The sequence below is a fragment of the Elephas maximus genome, chromosome 15 (assembly GCF_024166365.1).
Source record: "Elephas maximus indicus isolate mEleMax1 chromosome 15, mEleMax1 primary haplotype, whole genome shotgun sequence".
In the NCBI taxonomy this organism is placed as follows: domain Eukaryota; kingdom Metazoa; phylum Chordata; class Mammalia; order Proboscidea; family Elephantidae; genus Elephas; species Elephas maximus.
This window is the reverse complement of record NC_064833.1, coordinates 30,202,426-30,226,414: the sequence shown is the minus strand read 5'-3', so window position 1 is coordinate 30,226,414 and position 23,989 is coordinate 30,202,426. Positions and strand designations below refer to the sequence as shown.

The 23,989-nt window shown below is 36.5% G+C and overlaps 1 protein-coding gene across 3 annotated transcripts in view; it reads right to left on the bottom strand.

Annotated features, from left to right (window-relative positions):
• Nucleotides 1-23,989, bottom strand: part of CSMD3 (CUB and Sushi multiple domains 3) — a 1,374,620-nt gene that overhangs the window by 90,003 nt on the left and 1,260,628 nt on the right. For all 3 annotated transcript variants that reach the window (XM_049854130.1, XM_049854131.1, XM_049854132.1), the window contains 4 exons: nucleotides 13,293-13,373; nucleotides 11,954-12,067; nucleotides 2,366-2,554; nucleotides 1,618-1,764 (listed from right to left, as the gene is read on the bottom strand). In XM_049854130.1, the coding sequence (XP_049710087.1) occupies nucleotides 1,618-1,764; nucleotides 2,366-2,554; nucleotides 11,954-12,067; nucleotides 13,293-13,373 (531 nt within the window). The remainder of the gene's footprint in view (nucleotides 1-1,617; nucleotides 1,765-2,365; nucleotides 2,555-11,953; nucleotides 12,068-13,292; nucleotides 13,374-23,989) is intronic.

Below are 23,989 nucleotides of genomic sequence, written 5' to 3'. Positions count from 1 at the left end.
TAATGCTTACAATTATTTAATCTGAATTATTTTTAGGTTATTATAATAATTAAAAATACATTTTAATGTGCTATATCTTAAATGCACTCTTTGGGCACAACTTTAATAAAAAGACACGCGTTTACATTATTCACATGATAGAAACAAATTCAAATACATCTGAGGTATTCATTTCACTTTTCTAAACATTTCTCCTTTGAGTACATAATAAAAATAATTTTTAACTTAATAGACATCTAGTGTAGGCCAAAACTCGTGTACATATTACTACGTACACATGACACCAAGTACACATTACTTCTAAAATGTAAAATATAAATTATTAATTAATGCTTTAAAATCAAATGATCATCTCTCATAGTTTTAAAGTCAACGTAATTATACATCTATTTGCAGATTTTTATAAATGGTAAAATTTCGGTGAGTATTTTTTTTAGAACTGTAGGTGGAAATTTATTTAAATCTATACTTAAAATTGTTTTATTAGAGTTGTTTATAAAACATTTAGAAAAGTAATTTTCACTAGAACTGATTATCAATGACCCCAGGCTTGGGTGGTGTGATCTGAACACTGTATAGAAAGAGATAGCTGATTGGCTCTGAAGCATTGTTACAGAGCACACACCCATGGCCTCCTACGTGATTTAGGATGGCAATAAAGAAAGGGAATACAACCTTCTCATAATGGAGAACTACTTAGGTACGCTTGCCCAGCAAGAAAATTTATTGGCTGAGTATCAGTAGATGTTATAAACAGAAAGGCAAAAAGAAAGGGCTATTTCATCTTGACATTAAAAAGAATTTTTAGCCTACATATTTCTAACTATCATTCAATAAAAGCAGTAGTGGCAAAATAAATATTTTTTCAAAACCAAAAGTTTTAAAATTATGTGTTCATTATTCTTTTATATTTAAGATATTTATCTATTTTAATTTTTTATATTTAAGACATTTAAATATTAAACAGTATCATACTGATGGGTAACTGAAACAAATTTTTAGCATTAACTTTTGTTAAAAAAATCAAAAACTTATTTTTGATATTTTATTTAAGAAAGTGTCATTTAAAAAAGAAAACCAAATCTGCTGCTGTCAAGTGGATTTCGACTCATAGCACCCTATCGAACAGAGTAGAATTGCCCCATAGAGTTTCCAAGAATCGGCCGGTGGATTCAAGATGTTGACCTTTTGGTTAGCAGCCAATTTCTTAACCACTATGCCACTAGCCTCCTCGTCTTTAAAGGGGTCATTAAACAGTTCAGATAACACAGAGTTGAGCAACATTATTCACATTTTCTGAGAGTTCAAAGTAAACAATCTATGGGAAAAATGATTTAAAAAACAATTTCAGAGTTTAAATTTAAAAAGTAACTTATTATCTGAGGCATAAGTATTAAGTGTTTTTAATCATTTCAAAAATCATATGATGGGTTTAGAACTATTATTATTACAATGGAGAAACTGAGGCATGGAGACGTTACATAATTTGTCCAAGAAACATCAACAGAGGGCTGAGATTTGAATTTACATCTAATAGAATAGTCTATGGTCTTTAATCACAATGACATAAGGACTCAGGTAGATGAGTTCTGTACTAAAGTTATAAATGTTACATACCTATATATCTTATCCGGAAGCCTTTTTTGTTGTTGCCATGATCTGCTGACCATTGAAGAAATACTTCATGACCATTGCTTGTTATATTAAAAGCAGATGAATAATCTCCACTGAGAGATATAAGTACTGGACTTTGAATATTTGGTCCTTCAGAAAGAAGATAATACAATTTAGATATACATGAATAACTATTATTCTCGTTTATCTTTAATGTTTTATATCTCTTAAGTTATATTAAACGCTAGATAGCATTGGTTTGACAGCCAATCTCCTTCACGTTACCTTGAGATATAATATAAAATGTTTGCCTTAACCCATTGTCATTAAGTCAATTCTGACTCATAATGACCCTATAGGACAGAGCAGAACTGCCTCAGCAGGTTTCCAAGGTTGTAACCTTTATGGATGCTGACTGCCACAACTTTCTCCAGCAGAGCAACTATTGGGTTTCAACAACCAACCTTTCGGTTAGCAGCTCAGTGTTTAACCACAGCATCGCCAGGGCTCTTTAATGTTTGTCTTAAACATTTTAATTCCATAGCTAAAATTATCTACAATATGCAAAATAATAACCAAGCTAACCACAATTTTCATACAGCATGTAGGTAAATTTGATGTTGATATTTCCAAAAATATTTAAAAGATAAAATAAAATCACAAAATTAGTTGTTCATATTGAAGGTCCATATACATATTAGAGCATCTGGACTGAACTTATGAATATCCAGTAAATATAACCCATGGTTACCATCATACACCTGAAGAACATCAAATTCCTTTTCTGTCTGGAAGAATTCTACAAACATGCTGATGTTATATCCCTTTTCCACTGAAATGCTCCATGCACACATTTGAAGATTTGGGTAACTGTCAGGATAGCCAGGGCTCAATATGACTCCTGTTGAATCTAGCCGTAATTCATTGGCAGGACAAAGCACTGTGAAAGAAAGGTATCATTAAATAATGGTAGTCTTCACCACCTTTGTGACTGCATTTTAAATAGTGAGTACTCTACTTTTTATGTGCAATAACTGGAAAAGATGCCTTGAATCATGTGTTAGAAAAGACAACTTGTATTAAGCCTGCAGTTCAAATAAATGGAGAGATGACCTAAAAATTTATAGTAAGTCTTTTTTTTTTATTACATCTCTTTTTTTTATTACGTGGAATATGTATTAACCTTCTGAAAAATAAATAAATAGATAAATAAAAAATAAGGCATTTAATTCCTTCCATTTCTTCACATTCTTTCTCTGCCTTTCCTCATTCCTTAATGTTCTCTCCTTTCTATTCCCTCTCTTCACCCTGTTCTTTTCCTTCTTGTCTTTTTTATTCACTTTCCTCAAGCATTTGGCTCTGGCTGGTGCATGGGGCCAGAGAGAAAACTACCCTCTCTCAGAGTATCCATTTCAGGGAAACCCATTTCTGATTTCAGTTATGTGCTTAAATCATGAGAATTCAGCACAATTCTGGACCACCAGTTACCTTTCATTTTTTTTCATGCTATTTCCAGGCCATAAGTGAAGCCAAAGAATAAGCTCTTCTTATTTCATAGCAATACCTATACACACACACACAAATATAGGAAAATTGCCATATATTGGCAAAACAACATAATTTTGACTTAACAGCCTCCTAAGTATAATGAATTTAATTTTTGGCATTGCATAGCAATATGCATTAAATAAAACATTACAAACATCTTTTAAATTTGGATTTGCGATGAAAATGTGACCAAGATGATCAAACTCTCATTACTCAAAAAATGCCATTTCAGCCTTCATCAAGAATTTAAAGTCCTTTTCAGTGGGAGGAAGATTGGAATTGGAAGATGATATAGAATTAAACCAATATGTAGCAAACAAGATGAAGTTCTATGTAAGAAATACTTTTCCATATGTCAGAAAGGTAGAAGTGACTAGAGCAAGATGCCATATGAATGTCAATGCTAAAGAGTTCTTAAACATGGTCTTGGCCTTTTTTGAATGTTCTTACTGGGGATATTCAGACACCAGGGGGTCTCTGATGAGTTGGAAATATATCCCCATGCCATTTTCTAATTCCTTTACTATCGGCAAAATTCTGTCTTAGAGATACATAGCACTATACCTTAAAATAATTTTAACACCACCTTAGGAATATTTCTTTGTCCTTTTTGATTGAGTTAGCGTTAGAAACACCAAATATAGCTGCTGGAATACAGATGAACAGATGAAGAATTTATACGGTCATAATTTCTAGAGTTCAAAGACAATCAAGTATTTTGAGATTTAAAGTCTCCAAATAGCATAAAATCAAACCCACTGCTGTCCAGTCATTTCCAACACAGAGCAACGCCATAGGATAGAGTAGAACTACCCAATAGGGTTTCCAAGGAGCAGCTGTTGGATTCAAACTGCTGACCTTTTCGTTACAGAAAATAAAATAGAAAAATATGGAAACTTAAGAATGTTCTTTAATTATGTCAATAACTTAAAAAGAAAGAACTTTAAAAAGTCAAAAAGATAAACATCCATAACCAATCTACATATATTTGAAAGCTGACTATAGAATATAGTGATGAATATGTTGTTCTTGTTAGGTGTCCTGAACAGTTTCAACTCATAGCAACACCACGCACAACAGAATGAAACACTGGCTGGTCCTATCTTATCCTCACAATCGCTGTTATGCTTGAGCTCATTGCTGCAGCCAGTGTGTTAATCCATCTCATTAAGGGTCTTCCTATTTTTCACTGACCCTGTACTATACCAAGCCTGATGTCCTTCTCCAGGGACTGGCCCCTCCTGATAACATGTCCAAAGTATGTGAGACGTTTCACCATACTTGCTTCAAAGGAGCATTCTGTCTGTACTTCTTCCAAGGCAGGTTTATTCGTTTTTCTAGCAGCCTATGGTATATTCAATATTCTTTGCCAACACCATAATTCAAAGGTGTCAATTCTTCTTCAGTCTTCCTTATTCATTGTCCAACTTTCACACGCATGTGAGGCAATTAAAAATACCATGGCGTAGGTCAGGCACACCCTAGCTCCTAAGTAACATCTTTGTTTTTCGACAGTTTATGGATGGTTTTTGCAGCAGATTTGTCCAATGAAATATGTCATTTGATTTCTTGATTGGTGCTTCCATGGGCATTGATTGGGGAACCAAGTAAAATGAAATCCTTTGCATTTTCAATATTTTCTTCATTTGTCATGATGTTGCTTATTGGTCTAGTTTTGAGGATTTTTGTTTTCTTTAGGTTGAGGTGTAATCCATACCGTAGTCTTTGATATTCATCAGTACGTGCTTCAAGTCCTGTTCATCTGGATAATGCAGGTTATTAATGACTCTTCCTCCAATCCTGATGCCCTTTCTTCTTCATATTGTCCAGCTTCTTGAATTATTTGCTCAGTATACAGATTGAATAAGTCTGGTGAAAGGATACAACACTGACACACACCTTTCCTGATTTTAAACCAATCGGTATCCCCTTGTTCTGTTTGAACAACTGCTTCTTGATCTCTGTACAGGTTCCTCATGATCACAATTAAGTGCTCTGGAATTCCCATTCTTTGCAATGATAACCATAATTTGTTATGATCCACACAGTTGAATGCCTTAGCATATAGTCAATAAAACAGAGGTAAACATCTTTCTGGTATTTTCTGCTTTCAGCTGGGATCCATCTGACACTAGCAATGATCTCCTTCATTACAACTCCTGAAATTCAGCTTGAATTTCTGGCAGTTCCCTGTCAATATACTACTGCAACCGCTTTTGAATGATCTTCAGCAAAATTTTAGTTGCATGTTACATTAAGGATGTTGTTTGATAACTTCAACATTCTGTTGGATCACCTTTCTTTGGAATAGGCATAAATATGGATTTCTTTCAGTGGTTTGACCAGGTAGCTGTCTTCCATACTTCTTGGCATAGATGAGTGAGCACTTCCAGTGCTGCATTCAATTGCTGAAACATCTCAACTGGTATTCCGTCAATTCTTGGAGCCTTGTTTTTCACCAATGACTTCAGCGCAGGATGGATTTCCTCCCTCTGTACCATCAGTTCTTGATCATATGCCACCTCCTGAAATGGCTGAAAATCGACCAGTCCTTTTTGGTACAGTAACTCTGTGTATTCTTCCATCTTCTTTTGATGCTTCCTGAATCGTTCAGTATTTTGCCCTTAGAATTCTTCAATATTGAAATTCGAAGCCTGAATTTTTCATCAGTTCTTTCAGCTTCAGAAATGCCAAATGTGTTCTTCCCTTTTGGATTTCTAACTCCACATATTTGCATATGTCATTATAATACTTCACCTTGTCTTCTCAAGCTGCCGTTTGAAATCTTCTGTTCAGCTTTTACTTCATCATTTCTTCCTTTTGCTTTAGCTACTTGACTTTCAAAAGCAAGTATCAGAGTGATAAATATAGTGAGTCTAAATCTAAGAACAGTTTTTTTGTTTGTTTTTGATTTTTCTTCAGTTAATATTGTTTAAATATGATTATTTCTTGGATTTGATTTTGAGATTTCTAAAAATAATTGAGTAAATGTTGTAAGATCATTTTAGGTCTAAAATGAGAAGCCTTACCTTTGCTTTTCATAAAATAAAAAAAAAGTTTTAAAGATATAAACTTGAAGATTATAAATGGAAAGAAAAATTTGAGTCAAAGATAAGTATCAGTTAATGTGTGGTGTCTTAGTTATCTAGTGCTGCTATAACAGAAATACCACAAGTAGATGGCTTTAAAGAACAGAAATTTATTCTTCACAATCTAGGAGGCTAGAAGACTGCATTAAGGGTACCAGTTCCAGGGGAAGATGCTCTCTTTCTGTTGGTTCTAGGGAAGGTCCTTGTCATTAATCTTCCCCTGGTATAGGAGCTTCTCAGCCCAGGGACCCCCAGGTCTAAAGGACATGCTCTGCTCCTGTCACCTGTCTCTCAGTGGTATGAGGTCCCTCTCCTCTCTGCTCAGCTCCCTCTTTTAAATCTCAAGAGAGATTGATTCAAGATAGAACCTAATCCTATAGATTGAGTCCTGCCTCATTAACATCATAGAGATTAGGACTTACAACACAGAGGATAATCACATAAGATCACAAGATGATGGACAACCACTGAATACTGGGAATCATGACCTAGCCAAGTTGACACACATTCGTGGGGGGATACAATTCAATCCATAACATCTGGCTATGACAGATTGAAATGAAAGAAGTATGTAGCCATCTGAGAAAAGGTATTCCTTGGGATGGCACAGAAAGCTATAACTACTTCCTGTTCCCTACCCCATGCTAACATCTTTGGGCTTTGGAACAAACCGTTGCACCTCCCCCTCTAAAGCCTAATGGTTTGTCTAAATAAGTAGCTGGGCTGAAGAGATACAATTTCTGGCTAACAACTCGGGTCTGGTGCCCCCATGTCTGACTACCCCCTCTTCAGGTAGTCAAGTGGGAAGACTTGCACTGTACTCTGTGCAGTGAAGTATACAACCCATGAATAAAAAACAGGGCGGGGGAAGATCCTCAGGGTCCTTCATCCATGGTGTAAAGAGAGGGGGCATATGTAGAAATTTGCCATCCTGCCCAGACAGCTTTTGAGACAGGAGGACCACTCATAATGGAATTTTTCCTATTGTACACTGTCTATTACCTGTGAGTAATTAAAACAGCTTTCACAATTGCCAACATTGTGTACATGTCTCATGTGTATGACTTAACTGGGATAAATGGATATAACACCCATGGACTGGTTGGTACCATTGAGTGGGATTCTCATTCCAGTACTTGTCTGGAGACAGCCTTTAAGGCAAACTGTGTGGGCAACACACCATATGACAAGTTGAAGTAAGTTATTTAGTGTGTTGCCAGGTATTTAATATTTCTGGAATATTCAACTAAGCAAAGTGACTAGTTACTGAACTAGTCACTTAAAGCCATTTGGTGGCCCATAACTTTTTTTTTAACTTGGCATACAAAGTTATATATGAAATATGTAAAATTTATTTTGACATTGAAAAACTGATCTGATCCAAAATGTTTTATTGTAAATTCACAAAAAAAATGAATCTATTCTCATACTATCTAGCATGTAGAATGATGCTTAAAATCATCAAGAATAAGAGTTAATATCATTATATGTCAGTTATTGTTAAGCACATTTTGTGCAGGATTTCACCTACTTGTCAAAACAATCCTAAGGAATAAATACTATTTTTATCCCCACTACACATATGAGGAAACTGAAGCTCACCCAGTGTCTCAAAGATTTAGCCAGAACCCATGTTTTTAACTACCAAATGTAAGCATCCATTATTTTGCATTTATACTAGGCTCTTTGAAGAGCACCATATTTGGAATTGCTTTACATATTTTAAGGGTTCTGAGTGGCACAAATGTTTGTGCTTCACTACTAACTTAAAGGGTGGTGGTTTAAACCTACCAGTAGCACTATGGAAGAAAAGCCTGGCAATCTGCTTCCATAAAGATTACAGACAAAAAGTCCTTATGGAGCAGTTCTACTCTGTTTAACACATGGGGTCACCGAGAGTTGGAATTCATTCAATGGCAAAGGGTTTGTTTGTTTTACATACTTTTAGTGGGATATAAAATTTTAAAGAAGATCCAGGGAAGAAAAACAGAATTGATACCCCTTTTTCGAAAAAGTGAGAAAAATCAAACAATTTAAAATAGACTAAAAACAATGTAGACTACTTTTAGCAATTCCAAATGAATAATTGTTTTTGCAAGCCCATGAATTAACTCACACAAAAATGAAAATTCTCCCGGCAGCCATGGTCCCCAGACCTTCTGTTGGCACAGGACAGGAACCATCCCCGAAGACAACTCATCAGACATGAAAGGGACTGGTCAGCGCGGGGGAGAGAGATGCTGATGAAGAGTGAGCTAATTATATCAGGTGGACACTTGAGACTGTGTTGGCAACTCTTGTCTGGAGGGGGGATGGGAGGATAGAGAGGGAAGCTGGCAAAATTGTCATGAAAGGAGAGACTGAAAGGGCTGACTCAATAGGGGGAGAGCAAGTGGGAGTATGGAGTAAGATGTATGTAAACTTATATGTGACAGACTGATTGGATTTATAAACGTTCACTTGAAGCTTAATAAAAGTTAATAAAAAAAAATGAAAATTCATCATTTGTTTTAAATGCCTGGTCAAGTAATTAATATAATAACTCTGTGTAGGTTCATTCTGAGGAATGATTTATTAACTTTTAGGTAGTGTTATTATGAGACAAAAATTAGTGTCTTTTTTTTTTTTTTTTAATTCTCCACAGTAGACAGAATAAGAAGAGATGCAGTTACTAACCTACAGGAGACTATGATTATGGAAGGAAAATAGAGAAAGTCTGTGGAATGAGGGATTGCAAAGTATCTAGCTTATCTAGATTGTTTTGCTTATTTTAATGTAACAAACATTTATTGAATTGCAATCTGGATAGAAAGACAAGAAGTCTTGCCCTCCAAGTGCTCACAATGTAGTTTATATATTGAGGTCAAGAAAGAAGCCCTGTTATGTGCTTGCATATTTACACTTTTCTGTGTATACTTAAGTCATTTTCCCACATATAATCTTTCAAAAGCCTGAGACCTACCTTCTCTATTCATATATCTCGAATACCTGAATATGAATCCTAAATGGCTAAAGAATAGCTTTGTCCAAAGGAGGAAGTTGAATAAATAGTATTAGTTGTTTTGTTGTGGACTCATGTAAACATCATGTGACAGAGTAGAACTGCCCCATAGGGTTTTCTAGGCTGTAATCTCTAAGGAAGATTGAAGAAAAATTGACACCTTTGAATAGCAGTGTTGGCAAAGAATATTGAATATACCACTGACTGCCAAAAGAACGAACAAATCTGTCTTGGAAGAAGTACAATCAGAATGCTCCTTAGAAGCAAGTATGGCTAGGCTATGTCTTACGTACATTGAATATATTATCAGGAGGTATCAGTCCCTGGAGAAGGACATCATGCTTGGTAGAGTGTCAGTGAAAAAGGGGAAGACACTCAATGAGATGGACTGACACATGACTGCAAGAATAGGCTTAAGCATAACGATTGTGAGGATGGTGCAGGACTGTGCAAGGTTTCTTTCTGTTGTACATGGGGTCACTATAAGTCGGAATCAACTCAACTGCACCTAATAACAACAACAACAATCTTTAAGGGAGCAGATTGCTAGAAGCAGCTGGTTTGGTTCAAATGATCAATCTTTCAGCTAGTAGCCTAGCACTTAACCATTGTGCCAGCAGGGCTACATAAACCCAAACCTACTGCCCTCGAGTCAATTCTGACTCATAGTGACCCTATAAGACAGAGTAGAACTGTCCCATAGGGTTTCTAGGCTGTAATCTTTACTGAAGAAGACTGCCACGTCTTTCTCCCACAAAGCCGCTGGTGGATTTGAACCTTTCAGTCAGCAGCCTAGTGCTTAAACCGTTGAGCCACTAGGGCTCCTTAAATGGCATCTAAATATAAAGAGTATAAGTAATAGACTTATGAATACCCAAAAACTTCAATGTGTTCTAAAATCAGTCATTAAGATCAAGAGAAATTCACACATTAAAACTGGCTTATACCTCCAAACCTTCCTTTCTCTTTGCTTCTGTAAAAGTCTCTTGTGAAAATCCTTCTATCTTATAAGATTCCAGTTAAGTAGAAAATAAAACTTAATTGCTATTTATAGCACATTTGGAACAATAAACAATTTTTGTTTTAGGCTCTTATGGCAGTTAAGATATAACACAGGAAACAGATTCCTAAATTCTCAAAAAGAATTGCTAATAAAAGAGGTAATCCAAGAAAATCTGGGGCAGATAATCAAATCCAATTCAATTTTATTCAAATTAAAATATTTATGGTCAAGTACTATGTGTCGAGCACTGTTCTGAGACCTAGGGAATACACAGATGAATAATAAATGATTCCTAAACATCACCACTCTTATACATCATTCAAATACATCATGGTCTTGCTCTTGTGAATTCCTTGCAGTCTGTTCCCCACTGGCTTTCACGTCTCTGTCTTTGCATGTCCACCTACAACTTGAGTCATCCTCTCTCTAGTCCTGTTCTACAGGGCAAGTGTCACTTGTCATTTGGGATTCATGATTCAGGGAGCTACTCCTCCATCAAGCTTTCTCTGCCTTACAAACAGTTAAAAATGATGTAACCCCATAGGCTACTGGCCTATTTTCCACATACTGTATTGCTGCTTCCTATGGGGCTGTCATATTACTTCTTGTGTGATCTCTTCCCAGCAAGAACCATTTGTTACTTGTTATTTTACTTATTTTTTTTGTTGTTGTTTTCATCCTCAGATCCTCATAATTATCAGGTGCTGAAAAGGTTGAATAAATCTAGTAGTTAAAACAGAAACTGTTTCCAAGTAAAGGTAGTCAACATTGGAGTCTTTATTTAAAGTGATTTCTTTTCCACCCCCTTTCCCACGCCTTAGATAAAAGATAGGTAGAACTGACTTAAGGCTAAACTTGACAAATTAAACCTGGGAAGAAACAAGGACATTTAAAGTTGAATCTGAGAAATAATGGAATGAAAAATATGCGTTGTATGTTTTTCCATGCCGTCAAGTCAATTCTGACTCAGAGCAACTCCATAGGAAAGAGCAGAACTGTCCAATAGGGTTTCCTAGGCTGGAATTTTTATGGGAGCAGTTCGCCAGGTCTTTTCTCCCACAGAGCCCCTGGTGGGTCCAAACTGCCAACTTTTCAGTTAGCAGCCCAGTGCTTAACCATTGTGCAGCTAGGGCTCCTGTGAATTGTATAAAAACCCAACCCATTGACAAGGAGTCAATTCCAATTCATAGTGACCCTATAGGACAGAGTATAACTGCCCCATAGGATTCCCAAGGCTGTAAATGTTTACAGAAGAAGACTGCCGCATCTTTCTCCCACAGTGTGGCTGGTGGGTTGGAACCAGAGACCTTTTCGTTAGCAGCCAAGTGCTTTAACCACTGCACCACCAGGACTCCTTATGAGTTGTATAACTATTAATGTTGTTGTTTTTGTGTGCCATCAAGCCACTGCTGACTCATAGCAACCCCATAGTACGGAGTAGAACTGACCCATACAGTTTCCTAGGCTGTTATCTTTATGGGAGCAGACGGCCAGGTGTTTTCGCCCCACACAGCCGCTGGATGTTTTGAATCACCGACATTTCAGTTAGCAGCCGAGTGCTTACTAGGGATCTTTACTATTGATATTTCTGCCAGTTAAATATTTAATATTTATATGAATTAAATTTGGTCTGAAATTTACCAGTTTTGAGTTAAACAAAAAATATTTAAAATAACAGATAATCATAAGTATCAGTACCTTGACAAACTGGAGGTGCCCCATCCATCTGGAGGCGTTCTCCTAATCTGCAAGTCAGAATTGCATTACCAACCAAAGTAAATCCCGGGAGACACTGATACCTAATAATATCACCTATTAGGAAAAATAAAAAAAGGGAGTGGCAGAAAGTAAGTAAGCAGCAGAACATGGTAAAAGTGAATAGACATTTCAATTGTAACAACAGAATGTTTTCTCTTTCAGTCATTTTCAATCAGTGTAAAAAGCTCTATTAGATATAAACAGGGATTATAATCAAAATATTGAGCAACTAGTACTTCACAGGCACTGAGCTCAGAACTTAAGCCAAGAGTGAATGACCAGTTGGCCTGCCTGCAGGGCAACATATCTGCTGGATATTAGCCATAGCAGTATGAACATAATTTGGATGATGCATGTAAAATAATGATTAAAATACACAGGTATTTCCTGTTGTAATTAGTTGCCATGGAGTCAATTCCAACTCATGGTGACTTCACGTGTGCAGAGTAGAGCTGCTCCACAGAGTTTTCAAGGCTGTGACCTTTCAGAAGCAGATGGCCAGGCCTGTCTTCGGAGGTGCTTCGGAGCGGGTTCACACTTTTGGGCTAGTATTTGAGCACTTAACCATTTGCTCTATGCAGGGTTGCCATGAAGCAATGAGAAGATTTGAATTTATTGCCTTTATATTAAGATTAGATTTACATTCATAGTTGTCATTTTCTTTACAGTTCTTAAGCAAAATTAATATAATAATAACAGTGACAATAAATACAACAACAGAAACAATGATAGTTTTATGGCAACATTAAAATTTCTTCCTTTATTACCTCATTTTCAAACTAGGAGACATTGTCTGGATTGAATTTCTATCCTAGTTTTATAAGAAATTTGTTTAGTATTGAATTGAGTAAAATCAACCAACCATTTTACAGGATATGGAAATAAAGCATATTTTCTAATACTCTATATATCATTTACTCATACATATCATTGAGGCTTAGACCTAAATTCAAAGAAGAACACGAGGTAGAACTGTAATGTCAGAAGGCAGTAAAAAGTTAATTTGGGAAAAACCAGCAGAATGCACAACTTGGTTCAAATTCCCACACTGTTTTAATTAGTTGTATATCGTGCAAATACAGAATCCATTCTACTTGCCTCATATTTCCCTTTCCTGCTTTTACTGCTGTACATTGTTAAGAATTCTAAAAGAATCTCAATCAACCCAGGGGAATGGAATCTAAAGGCAGGCTGCTACTATTCTTTATTTTTGTTTCCTATTAAATACATACTTCTGTTAACAGTATGTTTCCTTTGAAAGTGATTTAACAGGCTTTACCTATTTCAAATTCATCATCTTCTGTCAAAATTTCAGCATTTGGTACAGGTGGTGGAGGTTGGCACACTCTTAGTTGATAAGCTATAAAAAACAGGCAAGAGTGTTTAATCAGTTTCAGAGCAGCTATGTGTGCAAGTTTTTTTTTTTATTGCTAAGAATATAAAGCAATGGTAGAATTTATCAAGTTTTGATTTTTTCTTTAAATACTCAGCGTTGAGGAAAAATAACTCATTCCTAATATGGCAAACTATTCTTTCCATGGTAGCAATGTTTAGCTTTTTATTCCTGACTTCTTACCTTCATTCTAGTCCTCTTGCTATGCACTTCATAAGGCCTTGTTTTACTCCTCCTTGGTATGATCATAATTTGGAATTACATATTAACGCTCGTTTATTTGTTCAATGCCTATCTTCCTCACTGCATTGTGGGATGAATTTTAAAGAATGAGTAAGATTTTTCTAGATCTGAAGGATGATTTTGGATATATGAGCATTTCAGATAGAGGAGGAAACCTGAGCAAAAACTTGAGAAAAGAATCAAGCCACTGAGTTATTATCATCTAACAAAAAATCATTTGTAAGTGGTTAACTGGTTAACAAACTTAGAGGTTCCTAAGGACATGAAGAAGACACAATCTTTTTGGAAAAATGTAGAAGGAGAGTAATACACCAAGAAAAAATTGTTTCAGTTTCCTGCTGTAAATTGTTATTTATCACGTCAAACATCTTCCTTCCAGTACTTTAACCTGCTTATAAGGACACTTGCTGTGCAGAGATGTTAATTTGCAAGTAAAACTCTGCCCTACACAGAGCGTTACCACTTCAGAAGACAAAAGACTTGCTGGGAAAGCAGCTCAGGGCAGAAAAAGATAACCTGGATTTTTAAGAAAAAGTTTAGTTAAGAGTAACATTAGGAATATTGAAAATTATTTTTCTGAGCTTAGGCCTTAAAAGGGATATACTTATAATTATAAAGTAAAAGGTAATTGTGAGAGATGCTAAAGAGGTGAAAGAAAAGGGAGGGACAGACAGAGACAGCCCTACAGGGAGAATTTTCTGTGAGACCGTGTGTTAGGGAGGATCGTTTTATCTGACCTTAATGTAGTATAGACGTCAATGCAGAAGATAAAGAAATACACAGATGCTCACATGTGCATCAAATCCCTTTTGATTGACTGGAAAGTTGTGTTTAGTCTTCTTGCTAATCATAAATTTAGTTATTTTAATGAAGAAGCACAATTTTATCAATGAGCAATCCATGACTATTATCATCTGTAGGATATGCTGAGAATGACCTAGATAACTCAGGCACAGGGGCTAAAAGATCAAGGGATTAATTATGGTTAATTAGGAATCTGATGTTCAGAGAAATTATGTTAGTTTATTAAAATCAAATGGGTGCTGTGAGCTAAACAAAACAAAACATAAAACTCCTTGCTTTCGAGTCAATTCCCACTCTTGGTGAGCCCACGTGTTGGAGTAGACTTGCTCCATGCGTTTTCATTTTAACATAAGCAGATGGCCTGACCTTTTTTTTTGTTATACCACTGGGTGGGTTCGAACCACTACCCTTTTAGATTTGTAGTCCAGTACAAATCATTTGCACTATGTAGAGACCTTACTGTGAGCAAAAGTCTTATTCTGTTCCATTTATCTAGAAACCAAGGTATTACTTTGAGGTTATGAGGTATAAAGTCCTTATCTCCCCAATTCACTTCAAAATGAGCAACTCTAATTTGATAAATTTTATAAATTCAGGTCTACAATTTATGCCTAAGTGATTTCATTGGTTCTTTTGACTTTATAAACAGAATAGTTTCAAACTGGAGACACTCATGTCAGAGGTAAGAACGACGGAGCCCAAATGCATTTCCAGGAAGCAAAAGGTCAGAACGTAAACCATTTGTTCATGGGAAGACTGTGTGAAGATGTAAACAATTTTTCCCAGGAAAAATGTGTTCATGACTACAATCATGTATAACCAAACCTGCTGGTGCCACTCACCTAGGTAAGTAACTCACTCCCTCCTGGCTGACCTTTATATTTGAAAGGACTTCAAGATGAGGCTGATCTTATCTATATAATCAATCATGAACCCCCTAGCTTCCCTTTGTTCTCTGTGTTTATAGAACCTGGATTGACTCGAAGCCAATTCATTTGATTTTCCATGAGTTTCTTCTCTTGAACTGGGGAGAGTTTTGTATTTTTACTTAGTGCTGCCCAGATTGACTCATAGTGACCCTATAGGACAGAGTAGAACTGCCTCATAGAGTTTCCAAGGAGTGCCTGGTGGATTCCAACTGCCGACACTTCGGTTAGCAGCCGTAGCACTTAACCGCTACGCCGTTCTGACTCAACAGCACTGGGTTTGGTTTTTTAGGTTGGCCCAGCTTGAATATTATTCCTTAATAAACTAATTTTCTTTCACTCGCTACAGAGTATGAGATTTTCTTCTCTGACAACTTCTACTTCAACTTTACGTCTCAATTCTCAATTTTAACTATCGGCATAAACAGCTCCTCTGAGCTCCTCACAGTCTCCCTCTCCCACCCTGTTATATTCTAGTCATAAAACTCTGTTCTGTGGTACATGTAATCATAATTTGCTTCATAATTTATTAGTATTCATTTAATGTCTCTTGTTTATTGTCTTTGTCCCCCTCTAGACTTTAAATTACATGAGGGAGGAGACTGACTATATCTCCTTTTTTCATAATTGAGTAATTACTTCTCACTATGCTTATAATTCAATAAATATTTGCTAGCTACATGACTAAGCATGGGTTTCCTGGTGGCGTAGTGGTTAAGTGCTAGGGCTGCTAACCAAGAGGTTGGCAGTTCGACTCCGCCAGGTGCTCCTTGGAAATTCTATGCAGCAGTTCTACTCTGTCCTATAGGGTCACTATGAGTCAGAATTGACTTGATAGCAGTGTTTTTTTTTTTTTTTTATGCTTATAATTCAACAAATATTTGCTAGCTACATGACTAAGCTTGGGTTTCCTCAGGAGGGTAAAGAGACTCTAAACTGATTGTCTTCTCTAGGATGACTCTCAGCTTGAAAACTGCAAATGGAGATGAAATGGAGGCAGTTGTGGGTCACAGACTGCTAGAAGATAGGATCAAAACTGGACCTACCTAAAATGTTTTTCATGGTTAATCAATGTAATTTGAATACAAAGTAAAGGAGAGACAATGATTGCAAGGAAAATCTTTGCATCCGCATCTATTTTGACACTTGAAGACGAAGTATTACAATGGGTTAAATCATAAACAGCTTGCAACAATTCTGTTTTTAATCACAGACTTCCATACATTTTTTCTGAAAATAAGTAGAGTATTTCTCCAGTGACTTTACATTCCTGTTGGTACCATCTCAGTCTAGGTCCTTGTCGTTTCATACCTGTGTTATTAAATTGGTCTCCAGGGTGTTTTCTGACCTTTTGTGTTTTTCTAGTATAACCCTGCGTACATACTAATGAAGTGGTGGAAAGGAATCAATACACTATTTATGTGGAATCCAATGTGTGCAAAGGACTCTGTACTTTACATGGGTTATTTCATTTAATCACCAAAATAGTAATCAATATATATATATACTCCTGCTGCAAAAATAAATAATCTAAACAAACAAAAACCTAATTTTTAGGACAGTTGAATTATTTCTCCAGTTCATAGAGCCTGAATTTGAACCAAATCTGGTTGAAAATTAAGCCACATTTTCTCCCACATTAATAAGCAATATGCTTGAACTGAAGTACTGTTTTGGTGCTGCCTTGTCTTGGTTTCCTAGGGACACCATAATAAGATATAAAATGGGTAGATTTAAACGACCAAAATTATTTGTCCAAGCATTCTAGAGGCTAGGAGTCTGAACTGAGGATATCAGCTCTGTGCCTGCTCTAGAGGATGGTCCTTCCTTGTCCCTTTCAATTTCAGGCATTTCTTGGTGTTCCTTAGTAGGTAGACACATCTTCACATGGTTTATTCCCTCTGTGTGTCATTCTGTGTCTTTTCTTTTATACGACAACCATAGGTGGGATTAGGATTTGCCCTACTCCATTATGACTGCATGTTAACTGATAAAATCTACAAAGATTCTATTTCCAGATGAGGTCACCTTCACAAGTATTGGGGGTCAGGGCATCAACATAACTTTTTGGGGAGAATAGTTCTGTCCCTAACATGTCATTTTCCCCCATGTGTCTGTCGGTTTGCCAGACTGTGGGGACATGTGTGTTGCTGGGATGCTGAAAGCTATGCTACGGTACTCAAATACCAGCAGGGTCACCCACGGTGGACAGGTTTCCGCTAAGCTTCCAGACTAAGACAGACAAGGAAGAAGGACCCAGTGCACTACTTCTGAAAATAATTAGTCATTGAAAACCTTATGGTGGCAGCAGAATATTGTCTAATATAGTTCTGGAAGATGAACCCCTCAGATTGGAAAGCACTCAAAAGACGTCTAGGGAAGAGTTGTCTCCTCAAGGTAGAATATATCTTAATGACATGGATGGAGTGATGCATTTAGGACCTTCATTCATTGATGTGGCATGACTGAAAAGGGGAAGAAACAGCTGTAAATATCCTTTAATAATCTGACCATGGAATGTGTGAAGTATGAATCTATGAAAATTGGAAATTGTCAAAAATGAAATGGAACACATAGACATTGATATCCTAGGCATTAGTGAGCTGAAATGGAATGGTAATGGTCATTTTGAATTGGAAAATCATATGGTCTACTATTCTGGGAATGACAACTAGAAGAGGAAGGTGTTGCATTCTTCGTCAAAAAGGACATTTCAAGATCTATCCTGAAGTACAACATTTTCATGCGCCTACAAGGAAGACCAGTTAATACAACTATTATTCAAACTTATGCATCAACCACTAAACCCAAAGATGAAGAAATCAAAGATTTTTACCAACTTCTCCAAGTCTGAAACTGATCAAACATGCAATCGGGATGCGGTGGTAATTACTGATGATTGGAATGTGAAAGTTGGAAACAAAGAGAAGGATTGGTAGCTGGAAACTATGTCCTCAGTGATAAAAATGATGCTGGAGATCGCATGATAGAATTTTGCAAGACCAACCACTTCTTCTTTGTAGATACCTTTTTTTCATCAACATAAACGGCAGCTATTTTTTTTATACACATGGACCTCACCAGATGGAATACACAAGAATCAAATTAACTACATCTGTGGAAAGAGACGATAGAAAATCTCAGTATCAGTCAGAACAAGGTCAGGGGCTGATTGCAGATCAGATCATCAATTACTCATTTGCAAGTTCAAGTTAGAACTGATGAAAATTCGAACAAGCCCACAACAGCCAGAGTATGATCTTGAGTACATCACACCTAAATTTAGAGACCATCTCAAGAATAGATTTGACACATTAAACATTAATGACTGAAGACCAGACAAGCTGTGGAATGACATCAAGGACATCATACATGAAGAAAGCAAAAGATCATTAAAAAGACAGGAAAGCCATAAATGACGTCAGAAAAGACTCTGAAACTTGCTCTTTAACTTTAAGTAGCTAAAACAAAAAGAAAAAATGATGAAGTCAAAGAGCTGAACAGAAGATTTAAAAGGTCAGCTCTAGAAGACAAGGTAAATTATTATGATAACGTAGGCAAAGACCTGGAGATAGAAAACCAAAAGGGAAGAACACGCTCAGCATTTCTTTAGCTGAAAGAACTGAAGAAAAATTCAAGCCTCAAGTTGCAATGCTGAAGGATTCTATAGGGAAAATATTAAATGACGCAGGAAGGATCAAAAGAAGATGGAAGGAATACGTACAGTCACTATACCAAAAAGAATTGGTCGACCGTCAACCATTGCAGGAGGTAACGTATGATCAGGAACCCCTGGTACTGAAGGAAGAAGTTCAAGCTGCACTGAAAGCATTGGCAAAAAACAAGCCTCCAGAAACTGATGGAATGTCAATTGAGATGTTTAAACATACAGGTGCAGAGCTGAAAGTGCTTGCTCATCTATGCCAAGAAATTTGGAAGACAGCTACTTGGCTAACCAACTGTAAGAGATCCATATTCATACCTATACCCAAGAAAGGTGATCCAACCGAATGTGGAAATTATTGAACAATATCATTAATATCACATGCAAGCAAAATTTTGCTGAAGATCATTTAAAAGTAGCTGCAGCAGTATATTGACAGGGAACTGCCTGAAATTCTAGCCGGATTTAGAACAGGACATGGAACCAGGGATATCATTGCTGAAGTCAGATGGATCCTGGCTGAAAGCAGAGAATACCAGGAAGGTATTTACCTATGTTTTATTGACTATGCAAAGGCATTCAACTGTGTGGATCATAACAAATTATGGATAACATTGCAGAAAATAGGAATTCCTGGAACAGTTAATTGCGGTCCTGAAAAATCTGTACATGGATCAAGAAGCAGTAGTCAGAACAGAACACGGGGATATTGCATGGTTTAAAGTTAGGAAAGGTGTGCATCAGGGTTGTATTGTTTCACCATACCTTTTTAATCCGTGTGCTGAGCAAATAATCTGAGAAGCTGGACTATATGAAGAAGAACTGGGCATCAGGACTAGAGGAAGACCATTACAACTTGCGATATGCAGATGACAGAACCTTGCTTGCTGAAAGTGAACAGGATTTGATGCACTTACTGATGAAGATCAATTACCACAGCCTTCAGGATGGATTACACATCAACATAAAGAAAACAAAAGTCCCCACAACTGGACCAGTAAGAAACATCATGATAAATGGAGAAAAGATTGACATTGTAAAGGATTTCATTTTACTTGGGTCCACAATCAACACCAATGGAAGCTTCAGTCAAGAAATCAAAGATGCATTGCATTGGGCAAACTGGCTGCAAATGACCTCTTTAAGTGTTGAAATGCAAAGATGTCACCTTGAGGACTAAGGCGTGCCTGACCCGAACAATGGTGTTTTCAATCACGTCATATGCATGTGAAAGCTGGACAACGAATAAGTAAGATGAAAGAATTGACACCTTTGAATTGTGATATTGGCAAAGAATATTAAATATACCATGGACTGCCAAAACAAGGAACAAATTTGTCTTGGAAGAAGTACAACCAGAATGCTCCTTAGAAGCAAGGATGTTGATACTATGTCTCACATACTTTGGACATGTTATCAGGAGGGATCAGTCCCTGGAGAAGGACATCACTCTTTGTAGAGTATTAGCGAAAAAAAGGAAGACCCTCAACAAGATGGATTGACATAGTGGCTGCAATAATGATCTCAAGCATAGTAAAAATTGTGAGGATGGCACAGGATTGGGCAGTGTTTCGATCTGCTGTGTACAGGGTCTCTATGAGTTGGAACCAACTTGAAGGTACCTAATAACAACATGTCATTTTCCCATTATCAATTTATAATGGATTTTCATTGCTTACACAATAAATTTATACTCCTAGATAAGGCCAGCACATTACCTTAATTCTCAAAACCCCTTGTATGACAAGTCTGCTACATTCTAACTGACCTTACCCAGGTCTCTTGTATTTGCCATGTGAATTCCTAACTCCATACTTTTATTTTGCTAGCCTGGAATTTGACACAATAACACTTAGCAATTAGTCTTTTTCAGTTTTCAATTGTTCTATCCTTGTTTCTCATGTGTTAGTTCTTGTATAACTTGTGTGGAAACATTTTGCACATTTTTGGGGGGGCAACACCATGATAAATTCTTGAAATACAGTGGTGAACAGACACAATCCTGCCTTTACTGGCACTAATAGTCTAATGGGAAAGATATTAATCAAATAATCTTATCAACGAGTAGAACTTAACTAGTTGAAGCAAGGTGTGTGTGTGTGTGTGTGTGTGTGTGTGTTAAGGAGAGGGATGATACAGAAAAAAAAAAAAACCCAAGCAGAAAAACCAGTTAAGTATAAAACCAGCACAGAGGAAGGCCAGTATGGCTGGGGTGAGAGGGCCTTGGGGAGAGGGAGGAGGGAGTCAGGCTGAGGCTAAATCAGCAGAGTGTAAAGGTTGTGTGTAGGATTTCTTTAAAAGAATTATTCTGGCTACAGTAAGAAACATACCCAAAAACATAATGGCAAGGGGGAGAGGATAGTAAAGAGTATATTACAGCAAGTATAAATAAATAATAATTGATTTATTTTCAAAAACTCACAAGTGTTCCCTTAAATTAGAAGCCATGATTATGTTCTTCAAGTGTCTCTAACTTTATCTAATTAACTACAGCTCCACCAGTTAAGCAGCTCAAGCTCTTAGTTATGGATAAGCATAGATGCTTCCTCTCCTCCACTTAACAGTCAACCACTCTCCCACCTAGGATGTCATTCTCACCTTTCTGAAAATATTAATTAAACCACATTGCCTCATCTTTTCGCAATAAATTTTTAAAAATCAAACTTGTTTACAACCAAACCCTAACTGCGGTCTTTTTTATTTCTTGATCGACTTAGCTCTCAAACAGTCAATAAGCTTAACATTTAATATTATATCTAAAACTTCATGGTGTATACAGTGTCATTTTTGTTTATCTTTCTTTCTTGAAACTTATCTTCCCATCTCCTTCATAGCTTTGTCCACAAGCATCTACAACTTTATCCACGTATGACTAAAATAGAGATGTCTACTGATCACTCTACCTAAACTTGACCTTTTGCAATTACTCTCTTTCATATATCTGTATTTTCCTCCTGGCAATTTTCACAATCTGTAAGAATTATTTGTTTTACTGTTCATTTATCTGTACTAGAATGTAATCTCCATGAGCACAGAAACTTTTGCCTATGTTATTAACTGGTAACTCCTCAGGGCATAATATAGTACCTGAAACAAACATTTGCTGAATGACTGAATGCTAGAAAAATGAATGAATGCTGAATAAACAAAATAAAATAAAAACCATAAATATATTCTTATAATATTAGTATAAACTCTGGATCCAGGCTCTCTGAGTTCAAACATTGTTTCCAACACTGACCAGTTGAGAAATCCTGAGCAAGTTACTTATCCTCTACCTCATTTTTCTCATTTGTAAAGTGATAATAATAATAATAACTGTATATCACTTTGAAGTTTGGTTTTGAGGATCAAATGGATTTATAAAAAGCAAAGCATACAAGACAGTACCTGGCACATAGTAAGCACCATATAAAGGTAAATTACTAGTATTATTGTTATTAAGAATACAGGTATTATGTCAGGTTGGAGTTCCGTCCATTCCAGAGATTAGATGTTCACGAATGAATAAGAATGACTGGTGAAATACTAGAACTTTCTGCTTTCCCAAGATTCACTTGTTCGTGAAAGAGATTTTGATTTGGCAAATAATTGAAAAGTAAACTTTAGGTGTATAATCTTGGTGGGTAAGAAGAGGGTATAATAAAGCAATGATTTGATGCTTGACACATCAAATATTTAATAATCAAAAGCAATTAGTGACAGGGGCAATAACACTGTGCCCCATTCCCTCTCTTCCTGAAACTGTTTCTATAAAATCAATCAACATCACTGGAAAATATATATCCTCCAATTTTTGTTGGTGAGTAGTCAATTTTGTACACAAAGAAGCCTGGTCTACTGGTTACTCTAGAAGCAGACTGCCTGTGTTCAAATCTTGGGTCTGCTATTTGCTAGCTCTATTTTTATGACCTTAGAGAAATTACTAAGACTTTGTGCTTTAGTTTTCTCACCTGTAAAATAGACATAAAACTAGGATTGAGTTAAAATAGGTAAAAAGCTTAGAACAGTGCCTGATATATCCTAATTTCAAAGGGAGAGCACATTACCTGCTTGACAAAGGTAGTATCAGCATGGCTGGTGGGATGACACCTGTGCCCTTGCACACGCATAACTTCAACTTCCTAATATTACTGCACTCACTAACATGTTATCATTCAAAGGGCTAGTACTCATGTGACTTCCCAGAACACATTTTACTACTCGCTTTGCTTCTATTCTTATTTACATTGGATATACTTCAAAAATGCTGAGATAGTTATTGTTTTACTCTGATGTATATTATACTGAAATATAAAGTCCTTGAATTCAGTGACTTATTATATAAAATCAAACCAAAGCAAACCCGTTGCCATTGCATCTATTCCGACTCATAGTGACCCTGTAGGATAGAGTAGAACTGCCCCATGTTGCATCTATTCCGACTCATAGTGACCCTATAGGATAGAGTAGAACTGCCCCATGTTGCATCTATTCCGACTCATAGTGACCCTATAGGATAGAGTAGAACCGCCCCACAGAGTTTCCAAGGAGCACCTGGTGGATTTAAATTGCCCACCTTTTGGTTAGCAGCCGTAGCTCTTAACCACTATGCGACCAGGGTTTCCACTTATTATATAGTCATGTATAATACATATTATATGTGTCTACAGTTTCAGAACTACAAGTTCAGCGCTCTGAAAATCATACTCAATAAATACTAATAACTGATTAAATTAAAACAATATCATACTCTCTATAAAATGTGTGCTTTGGTTCTTTTGGAACAATATAAACAGGCCTGAAATTACTGTATCCAATATTACATGGGGTAGAATCATAGAATATTTGAGCTGAAAGTTACCATGTAAGTGACTTAATCTCCTTACTTTATAGGAGAGGAAGGGAGGAGTAAGCTTAGAGACATTATGTGAGGCAGACAAAGTCACACATCCAGTTGTTATGTC